The 13,246-nt window shown below is 35.3% G+C and overlaps 1 protein-coding gene across 1 annotated transcript in view; it reads left to right on the forward strand.

Annotated features, from left to right (window-relative positions):
• Positions 1-12,988, forward strand: part of ATG2B (autophagy related 2B) — a 45,510-nt gene extending 32,522 nt beyond the window's left edge. The window contains exons 33-42 of the mRNA XM_063160002.1: positions 197-391; positions 920-1,021; positions 2,620-2,698; positions 3,541-3,745; positions 4,655-4,724; positions 5,626-5,708; positions 6,131-6,252; positions 6,438-6,592; positions 7,614-7,763; positions 8,533-12,988. Of these exons, the coding sequence (XP_063016072.1) occupies positions 197-391; positions 920-1,021; positions 2,620-2,698; positions 3,541-3,745; positions 4,655-4,724; positions 5,626-5,708; positions 6,131-6,252; positions 6,438-6,592; positions 7,614-7,763; positions 8,533-8,763 (1,392 nt within the window). The 3' untranslated portion in view covers positions 8,764-12,988. The remainder of the gene's footprint in view (positions 1-196; positions 392-919; positions 1,022-2,619; positions 2,699-3,540; positions 3,746-4,654; positions 4,725-5,625; positions 5,709-6,130; positions 6,253-6,437; positions 6,593-7,613; positions 7,764-8,532) is intronic.
• The last annotated feature ends 258 nt before the right edge of the window (positions 12,989-13,246 follow it).

Genomic DNA, 13,246 nt, shown 5'->3' on the forward strand with positions numbered 1-13,246 from the left:
ACTGCTAGATATGTAAAAACCTGAATAGTGTTCAGAAATCTTAATAGTATTTCTGTAAATTTAAAATAGTAGACAGCTTTATAAGTTCTTATATGTGGTATACTTCCCTGATTTTTGTTTATTTTTTTAAAGAACTATTCTGTTGTTAAATGGTGTTTTTCAATGAAGCTGATTATGCTGGTTTTCTTTTCAAAAGGTGAAATTCCAGCATGAGGTATATCCTCCAGGTGGTGCAGAAGGTGAATCCTGTCTGTTGGAGCAGCCAGTGTCACGACAAGTTTTTATTGTTCAAGACCTGGAGATCAGAGATCGCTTAGCTACATCACAAATGAATAAATTCCTCTATCTCTACTGCAGTAAGGAGATGCCGAGAAAAGCACATTCAAACATGGTATAGCTATGAAATGTTAATTTCTTACAATTACAGTGAGAATTCTCATTGTGGGGGCTATGTGCACTTCTTAATCTTGCAGAAGCAGAAACATGAGCTCGTGCAACATTGAAGTAATATAATTTGTTGATAGTTATTTGCTTGGCTCTTTGTAGATATTAAGGCTAATTCAAAAGTCAGTTTGAATGTCAGCATGTCAGGTATTAATGGGTTTGAGATTGTTAGTTTAAAACACCAGATGTGCAGGACTACTTTGGTAGCTTTCACAATTTCACATGCAGATTTGTACTTTTATGGTAACCAGTAGTCTTACTGGTTTTATACAGGATTTAGTAATTTTTTGGGGGGGATTTCTTTTAACTTTATTTTTTTATAACATTCAGAGGAAATTTTTATTCAATAAATTGCTAAGTGGAATCATACTACTAAATACAGAGATTTAGCAGTAAATGTTTTTCCTAGCTGGTGTTTTGAGATTTAATAATTTTGAATGTTAGTACTTTTATTTATCTTGTTGTTTTTTTTCAGTTAACAGTTAAAGCTTTACATGTCCGTCCAGAGTCTGGCAGATCCCCACAGGAATGTTGTTTACGTGTTTCACTAATGCCTCTTCGCCTCAATATTGACCAGGTTGGTTGTGCCAGGGCAAAAAATAAAACCATTTTTTCTTTATTGAATGATACCTGGGGTTTCTTTTAACCAGATACTTTTAGCCATCGTGCATATTTTACATTTTACATTTTCTTGGTGTGATACCTTTTTTATTTAATCTTTGGATCTCTGTTGTTTCATTTATATCCTTGCTAGAACTTGCCTTCTGCTCCAGCTATTACAAAGACAAATTTTTTTATTTCTTTAAGAACCAAGAATATCTTAGACAAAATTATTTTCTCAGTAAGTTTTCCTCCTGGAACTTCTGATAATCTCAAAGGGTTTGGAGTCACAACTTTTAAAAATAACTACTTAATCTTGAATGATCTGGTTTTGTTTGTTCATGAAGTGACTTCATTGTCTTTAATTGAATAAGATTAATCATTAATCCTGAAGTGGTTCACGTCATGTTGGTCAAGGGCACTTGACACTTGAGAAATGTTTCTGTAACCTGAAGGCTTTGTCTTGCTGTCAACTGCAGTGGCAGGAAGAGCAGAAATTGTTTTACTTTCTTTAGCAGGGCTTTGTGCAAGGTATTTTTGATATAGTCAAGAAACACTGGGGTTTTTCTAAAGCAGTAAGAGCTCTATATGTTTGTGCTGGCAAATGTGAAGTGTAGTTACTACTCTTTGTCAAAGCATTTCTTCCTTAATTTGTCATCTTCAAAGAGCTACGTGGGGTTTGGATTTTTAGGAACATAATTAGGATTTCCATACCTTTTCTTTCTTTCAACACACATTAGAGACCAGGTTTTCATTTCACTCTTAGCAAAACTGAGCTCTGTCTAATGTGCAGTAATTTTGTCTAGGAAACAATAGCCTGGAAATGCTGCCATCTAGGGAGGAAATATGTTCCTTCTTGGTTACTTTTTAAGTGTTTTATGTTTTGTACCATAAACAAAATTCACCTTTACCACTTCTATGAAATTAACCACAGCTTTTTTGGAAGCACAGGGCAGCACACAGTTATTAGAAATACTTGTTATTACTGCTTAAGCTGTCAGTCTTATCAGCTGGAAGTCAAAATGGAAAAGAAAGTCCAGTTGTCATCAATGATAGGATGAATGAAGCACCAGTGTAATGCATCTGTCTGAAAAAAAAGCTGGGATGTAATAGCTTTGTGGCATTATTAAGACATGAATACCATAGATATCAATAACTTTTAATGAAGCAGTGAGGAACCCTGATTTGTAATGATTTGGTTGACTTTGACAGTACTAGAGAGGAATATAAACTATATTTAAATACCTTCTGCTGCAAATCAGAGAAAAGTTTATAACTGAGTTCTGGAACTCAGTTCTGGAACAGTCTCCAAAGTGAGAGTAGAAATGGTGAAAATAATCCTGAATTTTTAAGGCCAAGCTAGATATATGGAACAGGGTGCAGTGGCTAAGAGGGACTTCCTGGTTTCTGTCCTAGATTTTGTTGTGGTTTATACATATGTTAAAGGATCAAAAAGAAATAAAACGTTTGTTTTATGTCTGCATAGAAATATAGCTGGAATTGTAGATAATGTTTGTAGAGAATTAGGTCTTTGTATTTATTTTAACCTGATTCTATTTTACTTTTTGCCATTAGGATGCCTTGTTTTTCCTGAAGGACTTTTTCACTAGCCTTTCTACAGAAGTAGAACTCTTGGTTACTCCAGATCCTGAAGGTATATTTCTGAAAAAAATCTAACATAAAAGTGCTGCTTCTTTGTCCTTTAATTTGGGTACATGTCTATAAATTCACATGTGAATCTTGTGTGTATAAAAACTTGTGTTGGGGTTTAAGCACTAACATTAATGACTGATTTTTTTAGAACTCAAGAGCCTTTGGTATTTAAGCTTTTTATATTAGAAATATGAACAAAGGTGTTCAACACTTGCAATCTTAATTTTATAAAAGGAGGTTGAACCAAAATTAGAGCATATTTAATAAGAGCTTCTGGAAAAATTGAGGGCTACATATGCTATTGGGAGTTATTATTAGATAAAACTAATACACTGTCCTGCTCATTTATAAAATTGAATTCTGTGTTAGACAACTTCAAGCTATTAGACAAACATAATACTCTATGTAAGGGTATTAAATTAAACATTAAATAATGTTTATATGCTGTTGAAGCAGTACTTCTTATCAATTACATTATCTGATGCAAAAGCAGTATATATTGAAAGGCACATTTCCACTCTGAAGTGTATTTGGATATTTCTTAGCAGCTATACTTTCTTTACCTATTTCTGTTGGGGTGTCATGCTGAAATGCACAGGTGATGAGGCACTCTGCAGTACTGCCATTAGAACCAGATACATTATTTGTGCTGATGCACTAACCTCAACTTCAGCTGCATGTAATAGCTTCTATCAAAAACTGAGAGAATCTAAATATTGCCCTGCTAATTCCTACTAATAAACATTAGAACTTACTAAGGATGCAGTAACTGTGTAAATACAATCTCTGTGTAATCACTGTGAAAAATATGAGTCACTTTCCTGTGTTTAACTTCTTTTTTAGTTAAAAAGTCTCCTGGTGCTGAAGTTACATGTAGTTTGCCCAGGCATGTCAGCAGCCTTAAGGAACCAAGTCCAGTCATTTCTTTTGCATCACACAAGCAAGCAAATGAAAATGGCAGCATTGATTCCATGGATGTGGTTAATGGAGAGGATGATCAGTTCTCACAAGAAACAACATCATACAGTGATCAGCCAGTATTTTTCAGGTAAACTTTTGTTACAAAAAGTTTTAGGAAAGGATGGTGATAAACTATTCTAGACCTTCAGGCAAAGTGCATTTTTTTGTTCATTGGCTGCTTGTAGAAAGAAAATATATTTGTTTCTATCACTGGAAGGTCACCAATGTTTTATTAACTTTTGCACACTGCTTTGCACAAGGAAGTAAAAATTAAGTCTCTGCCCCATAGAGAACCAGTAATGAGTTGTTTTACAAATGCATAAAAAGAGCAGTGTTTGTACTCTTATGTCTAACTAAAAATTATCTAATATGACCAAAAATGAGTGTATATAAGGGAAGAGGATATAAGGATATAATGGAAGAGAGGTATGAAATTAAGATATCACATGAGAAACTCTAATGTAGCCCTGACTGGGAAGTGACTATCAAAATTGTAGTTTGTTATGAGAAGTTTTTTCATGTGCATTCAGATCATAAGTGCCTCTAACAAAAGATGTGTGCTGTGGTAAGCAGTGCAGAGTTAAATTTTAATAGCATGGCTGTGGTTCTGTTTCACCACATACATTTCATACATTACCAACAGAATATTTTATCAAGTTCCACTTGCCCACAGAACCATCATTTTGTGGGTGTTTCCTTGGTATTTTTTTTTTTAATAATCACTTCCAGGATTAGTAGCACATTTGCAAGACTTTAAAATTTATTACAAATGCTAACCTGAAATAGATATAAATAAACGAAGAAAAGCTGAATTTGCCACTGTATTTTGTAAATTTATTCTGAAGTATTAGCACAGTAAAAAAAGGATTTATGGTTTACAGAAAATGGTTATGATATCCTATTCCAGGAGAAGGAGAAACCATGAGTTTCTTTTCAGAAGGATAATTTCATTTCCTTTTCATGTTTCTCACTATAATATTTCCTTTCTATGTTCCAGAGAATTTCGCTTTACATCAGAAGTTCCAATACGACTTGATTACCATGGGAAGCATGTATCAATGGATCAGGTTTGTGTATAATGCTGATACTATAGAACAAACATTTGATGATGCTGTTTGTTTCGCTCTCCCCTCCCTGCTCCATGAATGGGAATATCTTTGTGCTCCCTAATCATTAATGATGCAATTGTGACAAATAGAAAACCCTTTATTTCCCTTTAATTTTAGTAAAGCTTAACCTCATTTCACTCTTAATTTGAAAACTAGGGGTGGATCCCAAATTATAATTAATCCAGGACAGAACTTGAATGTCACATTTGTGAGCTCCATGATTGGCTTGAAATCATAGTGTAGAGCTGCAGTGCCCCTCAAAGTATGATACCACTGTCTGATGCCAGAATCATGCATTTATTTTATTTTTCCTCATTGATGCCAGAACAAAATACTGTTGTTTATTCTCCTTGTTTCCTTTCCTTGCAGTCTAGTAACATAGGGGTCTCAGTGGCAGTGGCAGAATCTATTACAGATGAAAAAAATGCCCATGCCCATGGTTCTTGTTAAAATACGCATTCTTCATTACACTTAGTTTAGAAACCAACATAAAAAAATCCTATTTGCACACCAAGACTTGTACTTTATCATGGCAAATCAATAAGAAAATATGAAAAGCAGCAACTTCTTGAATTTGCCCAGATATCAGAAGTGAAACATGAAATAGGGTAGCTTCAGAATGCCCGGAACACGCTAAAGCCAGAACTATGTTTGCATAATTTATTTTATCTCCAGTTTTTTTTTTTGAGTAGCAGGTTAAGCCAAGTTTCTTTTTTGCAAGTTTCCATGTATATTGGGGAGACTGGGAGAGAATATTTAGACAGGATACTTGTAAGTAAGAGTTGAGATGATGAAATTATTTCTCACAGGTTGTATGGGTTGAGTAAATGTATGTGATAACAAAATATTTCACTTACAGGGAACATTAGCTGGGATTCTTATTGGGCTTGCTCAGTTGAACTGTTCAGAATTAAAGCTGAAGAGGCTTTGTTATAGACATGGGTAAGTTTCTCAAAATGTATATCAATACTGCTATTGCAAATTTGCAAATGTAAAGCAAATTTTGTCTTACGGTGCCCTTCTAAAATCCAGGATACTTCTTGATTCTAGATGTTTTTCAAATGTATATAATTCAATAAATTCTAAGCCAGAACATAATTTAATATATGTGCTATTCTTGATGATAAACTCTTCATTTTAGTTTCATGTTCACTTCCTATGGAACTGTATGTGATTATGCAGTTTTGAGTTTGTTTTATAAAGCATATACAATTGAAATACTTGGCTTAGCCAACAGCAACAAAAGACATTTGAAGAAGCTTTCTTTTTGTTTAAATGACATCTTTTACGTCAGTGACTAATGAATGCATTTATCTTACTAGGAATTGTTTGTTTTAAAAAGTTAATAATTGTATTTACTTTAGTTTATTAGGTGTGGATAAATTATTCTCCTATGCCATCAGTGAATGGCTTAATGATATAAAGAAAAACCAGCTACCAGGAATTTTGGGAGGAGTAGGGCCTATGCATTCGCTTGTGCAGTTAGGTAAGTTAATTCTTACTTTTGTTCAGCTACACTTGAATGTATTTGTTTTGTTAAAAACCAAACAACACCTCTCCCCTCTCAAAAAACCAACACAAATCATGTTGACTCTTGTTTTCACTTCCTTTCAAGGAATTCTGCATATGTAAGAGAGCTGTCTGACTTTGGTGTTGTGTCCTCATTTTCAGTGCAAGGTCTGAAAGACCTGGTGTGGCTGCCCATAGAGCAGTACCGCAAGGACGGTCGGATTGTGAGAGGCTTTCAAAGAGGAGCAGCTTCTTTTGGTACTTCCACTGCCATGGCTGCACTGGAACTGACAAACAGAATGGTTCAGACTATACAGGTAGAGTGTATGACTCCTGAAGTTAGATGTAAAATGAGAGGTGTGTCTAGTAAATGCTCTGTATTAAGCTAATGTCTTAATGCTGTAGATTTAAGCTAGGGAGCATCTATTAAAAAAGAAAAGCAGGTGTATAAAGAGGAGAGCAGAGACTGGGCAAAGTTTGCAGCAGTCTGTGAGGTGAGAACTATGACATCAAATGCAATGGTTAGAAAACTGTGTTAAAATACTGCTGAACACCCAAGCTGCTGCTTGTTTCTTAATGCATTGCAATGTACAGTTTCATATGAAAATGTTCAGCTTCACTAAAAAAAATCACTCATGCTGAGAAGGATGAGTTCTTTGTTGCATGTGTGTTACCCACTAGTAGATTCTTACCTTTTTATAAAACATCAACTTCTCTGTGCTTATTTTTGAAAAAACAAGCCCACAAAACCAGCCAAAAAAAAGAACCCCAAACCCAAATCAATACTATTTCTGTAGATCTACACAAAGGCTATAAAACTTCCTGGATTTAATACTAAGGGAATCTTGGATTAAAGTGTTAATAAATTTATGTTTCTTAATATAAAAAATACAAAAATACAACTAAAGTACACTTTTACCACCTAATCTTGCAAAAATAATATATGTGCCTTAGGTTGAACATATATAGTCAGAAAACCAGTGCTATTAATCACAAGTGGGATTATATGTATGTGTTTGTAAGAAATACCATTGATCAAATGTTCAGTTTCTATCTTGAGCATTTTATGCAGTTTAGAGGATGCTTTTGAAGAGACAACAATTAGGAGGGCAGAAAACCCCACCCAAACCTACAACATTCATTCCTTCATTATGGAATTAAAGTATAGTTATAGCTGCACATTCCAGAAGTTCTTGTACAAACTGTAATCTGATGCAAATGAATATTATTTATGGAATAAGAATTCTTTTATTTCAGTGACATCACCCTATTAGTAGTTAAAATTTGTGATCAGGTGCTATAACACTTATGTGTTTTGCATTTGCTCCTGATGTGCAGGCAGCTGCAGAAACTGCTTATGACATGGTATCACCAGGGCCAACCTTCATTGAAGCAAAAAAGATCAAACGGTTCCCTCGCCATCGCTTGGCTCCTCAGCCCGTCGACCTGCGGGAGGGGGTAGCCAAAGCCTACAGTGTTGTGAAAGAGGTGAGTGCAGAACCAATTGTTGGGAACCAAAGTTAAGAATATTTCCTAAAATGGCATTATAAAATAACAGGTGTGAGTTTAGGCTGACCAAATGGAGAAGGAGATTTCAGCTTTGAACTAGACTGTCTTCATCAATTATCTTAAACCAACAGAAATCTTGAATGGAAAAAGGAAGAAACCTAAGATGCTAGGCAGATGAGTGTGAATAGGACTTGAGTGATGGCTTACAATTATTCTGAGCCATGTAAACTTGATTTCCTGTGCTGTGTCATCCAACCTTCCCTTCTCTTTCTGCTCAACCACCTTTGCAATTACTGTTAATTCTGAGGGAAGTAGAGTTTAAGCATAACGCAGGATTTGAAAGAAGTGAAACCTTTCTCTATTAGGACAGGATTATATAAATTAGAATGCTGACCTGCTTTTATTATATTTTGTGTTATACTTTGTTTGTTGCACCTTATGTAGTGTCTATGAAGTAAGGTGTCAGCTGAGTTTCCAGAGGATTTTGTCATTTTTTCAGTAGTTCACAGTACCCCAAACCTTCTACCCTTATGCACAAGATGTGCCACCATAGAAATGAAATATTTACATCTGTTATTTTAAGCCTCATTAGAAGAACTAAATCATATTTATATCAGTATTGCTTTATTTTACAATTATAATACAAATCACCAAGAAAAAGAATGCTGAGCAGTTTAAAACTTTCCTTAAAACTAGGAGAGGTTGCTTTTCTTGTTTAGTGTAACTGATTTCCTTTATTTTTTTAAAGGGGATTACGGACACAGCCCAAACCATTTATGAGACTGCTGCTCGTGAGCATGAGAACAGGGGAGTCACTGGAGCAGTGGGAGGAGTCCTCCGCCAAATCCCACCAACCGTGGTGAAACCTTTCATTGTTGCAACAGAGGCCACCTCCAATGTCCTGGGCGGAATGAGAAACCAGATCAGGCCAGATGTGCGTCAAGAAGAATCTCAGAAGTGGCGCCTTGGGGAGGACTGAGATTTGTAAATCTGGCTCAGCAGGCAGGTAGCAAGGCTGGAAATGCAGAAGAATGTCCTGTTGGCAGCTTTAGATGGAGCTCACTTTGTTTTGTCATGCTCATCTCAGGAACAAATGAGGTTTTCCAGCTGTTACTAGCAAAACATCCAACCAAAAATATTTATGAAGTGAAAAGCGAATTGGTACGTGCTTGTACTGTGTGTTACCAATACATTTGGTAGATAGTGCCAAACATAGTGAAGCATGCGCTGCCAACTCAGAGACATGCTTGCTCTGCTCCATTTACCATATTTTTCTTGGTAGATTTGACATCTGAAGCAGTAGCCTGTATGGTGAAGCTAAGTGGACTTTAAAGAGGTTTTCTGAATATAGTCAAAGAACTGCCTTCAGTAAAGGGCTCTGCAGATACTCTTCACTGACTAAAGGATAAAAGCTTTCATTGTGGACATGAGACATGAGGCTGTCTAGTATGGAAACAGATAAGATAATACTGTTTAATGGTCATAAGCATCGCTTTTAGCGTGGCACTTAAGCAAGGACAAGCTTGATAACCATTCAGAGTTTAGATTCAGTGTCAATACACCTACGAACAGAACTTGTTCCTAAATATTAAATACCTACTTTTGTGGGTTTTTGAAGAACCTGAATGTTGCAGAAATGTTCTGTTGTGTTGCACTTTAAAGGATATGGCCTGTATATTGTGCTTTTTTATAGTGTGAATAAAATGTAATGTGCATTATCCTTTATGTGGTTTAGAAGCTTACACAAATTATTGAAAAGAGCATCATTTGATGATGATCCTACAGAAAAGTGTCTTAAATTTATTTAAACTCATTATATGTAAAAACTTTTTTTGTCTACTGTTACACTAATTACAATGCTAAAAATACCTACTGTTCAGGAAAACAGTTAATTCTAATTGTCACCAACAGTTCTTTGTAAGAATGAAAAATCATAAGTAAAATCAAATTATTTCATAATTTCATAGTTAGAAGACTATACAGATTTTATTTTAGTAATCTGCTTTTATTTAAAGTTCATATTGTTGCAAAGTTGCTGCTCTCACAAAGTATTCTTAATTTAGATTGTGTGTCATCAGTTATTTGATAGTGAGTATTTGGGGTCCTTTAACTGAAACTGGGGACCGGTGAGAGGTTTTAAAAAAAGGACAGCAAAGCTTCTAAAATCCAAGTGGTACTGACATTATTTACCAGTTAGTAGGTGACATGTGTCTCCACAGAGCTTTACTAAGCACCTGACATTGCACCATTTTGGGGCAGTTGAAAGTCTTGGCGATAGATGTGCAATAATGAACTTTTTTTTGTCTTGTATTAGCGAAAACTGGAGAATAAAGAGTAAAGACTCTTTTGGATAGAAGAGTATTCATTTTGAATTTCAGTAGAGGAAACTTCAAATGACTAGCCAGTATGTAAATTTGCTATAGTTCTGTGCTAGTCATAAGTGGAAACCCTGCCCATATGCCGTGTGTAAAATCCCCACTGAAAGGGGGACATCAGATGCTGTTGATCAGACTTCAGTCTCAAAGGGTGATGAGGAAGTATTTTCATTCTTTGTTCAGTTAACCTGCCTCTAGCAGAAACTTTGCTGATGGGCCTTAAGGGACAAGCAGGAGTACATGAAGGAAAAAAAATTGCTGCTTGTTCATGCTGATACTATACTAGGCATTCCTGAACACCAAAGAATCTGGTTGGACAGTAAGTGATTTGAAAACGTCCCCTCTGTTGGGAAGACTTCTGCAGTCTGCTCTATTTTTCATAAAACAAAGCTCCAGGTGAAAACAAATTCCTGTGTAGGGTGACAGGTGATATTATGAAGTTGTGTTTCAATTCACTGGAATCATTGAAGTTGTGGTGCACTGAAAACCTGGTTATTTCAGCTAAATTACTTGCTGCAAGCTGGAGATGCTTTTGAGAGGAAAAATACCTGCAGATTTAATAACCTAAAATATTTTCTGATGTTAAAATACTTGCTGTAGTGCATACTTCTGTTCAGTAATTAGAGAGCTTTGCTTTAATGAGCGCTCAAAGCATGAGCATTTTGCACAGGAATGAGTTCCATGTTTGCAATGTGGCACCTCCTGAATGCCTTCTCAAGAAGTGGTGGTGAATCAATGCAAGTAAGTAGCAATGCACCTTTTTCATTGGGAATTAGTATACTAGTAATTAGCTAGTACTACTAAATAGCTAATCCAGTTCATCCACTTAATTAGCATAAATCTGCATATTTTCTGCCTTTCAGACACTGCTGAAAAGAAGTAGCATTTCAGTGTTTTTTTTCTTTTTCGATTCTGTCAAGATCTAATTGTACTGCAAGGTAACTAGAATATATTTTTATATGAGGGCATGATGTCAAGGTGAAACATTTTTATAGTGTCTCTCATTGTCAGCAATACAGATTGTACAAATTTATTAAACTTCACTTTTCACTATGTAAACCCTCTCATTTGCTGCTTGCACTTTATTGAGGCTTTTCAGTGAAATTGATTCTAAATTTTTTTTTCAACTTTTTTTTTGGAAATGGTTTTCTAGTTCTAGTTTTTGGTATACATTCTGCATTGTTGCAGTGTTTGAAATGTTTAAAAAAACCTTAAAAATCACAGAATTTACCAAACTAGTCTTTACACTAAGACTAGTGCGAAGATTGTGTCTTGTAGGGCTCAGCTTGTGTTTTAAATCAAAAAGTATCATGTATGAGAAGGGATTCATCAAATGCTCTGTTCAATACTGTAAGAGTTTTCAAGTACTTAAAAAAAATACACAAAGTGAGATTTGACTCTGGACATATTCCCTGGAAATGGAAGCTTATGGATAACATTACTGTATTTTCCATTAGCACAAGGAGATTGTAAAGAATATTCTTGTACTTGAATTTTCCATTGAAATCAGTTGCTATAGATATGGGCAGTTTCATATTTGTAGAGGCTTTAAACTGGCGTAGACAATGCTTTAATTCTCTCCAAACACTCTGACACTACTACTGCTATTCCTGTTACTTAGCTCAGCACCATCCTAATAGAACTGTCATCCTGGGTTTTATTAAATATCCAGGTGTTTCAAATAATACATGGATGAGTGGCCTGGAAGTACCTGAAAAACAGCCATCTTTTGTAAAATAAATAAACCATTCTTGCTAAGGATCTTAGCAGTGACTGAGAGGAGCAAATCATCACTTCAATGCAAAGGCAACTTCCATTTTTTTTCCCCTATCTCTTCTAAATCCTGCAGGTTTTTAGCAGTGCAGCGTGCCCTATGTGTACTTGCCTACTGAACAGCATTGTCAGTGACTCACTAGATAATCCCCTGTGAGTTCATCTGTGCTTAAGGGACTGTGTCTGCTTCTATTTGCTCACTAAGTGGTTGATTGTGAACATCCATTGCTTGCTTTAAGTTACTGTTCCTTAATTGAGTTGCCAAGAAAGGTTTCTTAATAAACCAAAAAGCTATTCAATGGTAATGAACAAGACACTCTTACCAACATGAAAATCTACACCTGCAAATGTGATGCTGGTTTTTCTTTGAATATTGAAATGTATGCATTTTGTAAAACAATGAAATCCAAGAACTTGTTTAGAGTAGATGAATACATCCAAGTCTTTTAAGTACCCTAAATGCCCCTGCAGGATAAGTCAGAAAATGTGTGGGTATGTATGTCAGTTTGGATCCTCGTGTGCACAGTTCTTCAGTCTCCAGGCCTCATGATTTACGCTTCTGACAACTGTTTTAAGTTGCTCTACATGCTGAATCTTGTTTACAATTAAATATTAGATACTTACAAGTCAAATACATAAATACAAATCATGCATTTGTACTGGATTTCTTAACTGTAAGGTAGCTCAGAGAGAAACACGGCAATTTGTGTATATGTTTGTGTATATTTTTTACATTTTTGCACTTATGGTAGGTTTGTGGTATTGTTTGTATATAGTTTGCTAGTGTAAAGGATATAATCTCATGAAATAGAAACCACTGTTGAAGGGAATTGACTATTTCAACTTGAGTTATTTTGCTTAAAGTTCTTGTCCCCTCAGTATGTCCTTGAGAATTATTTTTAACCATGATTTGTATTGCACCGAAAGTATATATTTTAGCGAATTAAAATGCTGAAAGGCCTGAGTGCAAATAGGTTGTCTGTTAAATACATTTAATGGAAAATCCCCCCCAAATTTGTAACAATGCAAAAATAAATATCTTAATTTGTTCCTTGAGTTGGTGTTCTCTACCTGTGAATATAACTGACACAGAAAACAGTCTCTCAAAATACCAGAATTAACTGTAAAGCTAAGAGTTGTACCTAAAAAAAAAAATTTCACTGACTCAAAAAAAAGAGTTTTACAATTACATGGAGGTCAAAAGGTAGGAAATTAATTAAGCTGACCGATATAACCTGAAACCACTTCTGTTTTACATCAACAACGCTCTCTTTACCTGAGCGATCAAATTTTGTCTCCCCCATAGGCCTGTTG

This window comes from Melospiza melodia, chromosome 6 (genome assembly GCF_035770615.1).
Source record: "Melospiza melodia melodia isolate bMelMel2 chromosome 6, bMelMel2.pri, whole genome shotgun sequence".
NCBI lineage: Eukaryota > Metazoa > Chordata > Aves > Passeriformes > Passerellidae > Melospiza > Melospiza melodia.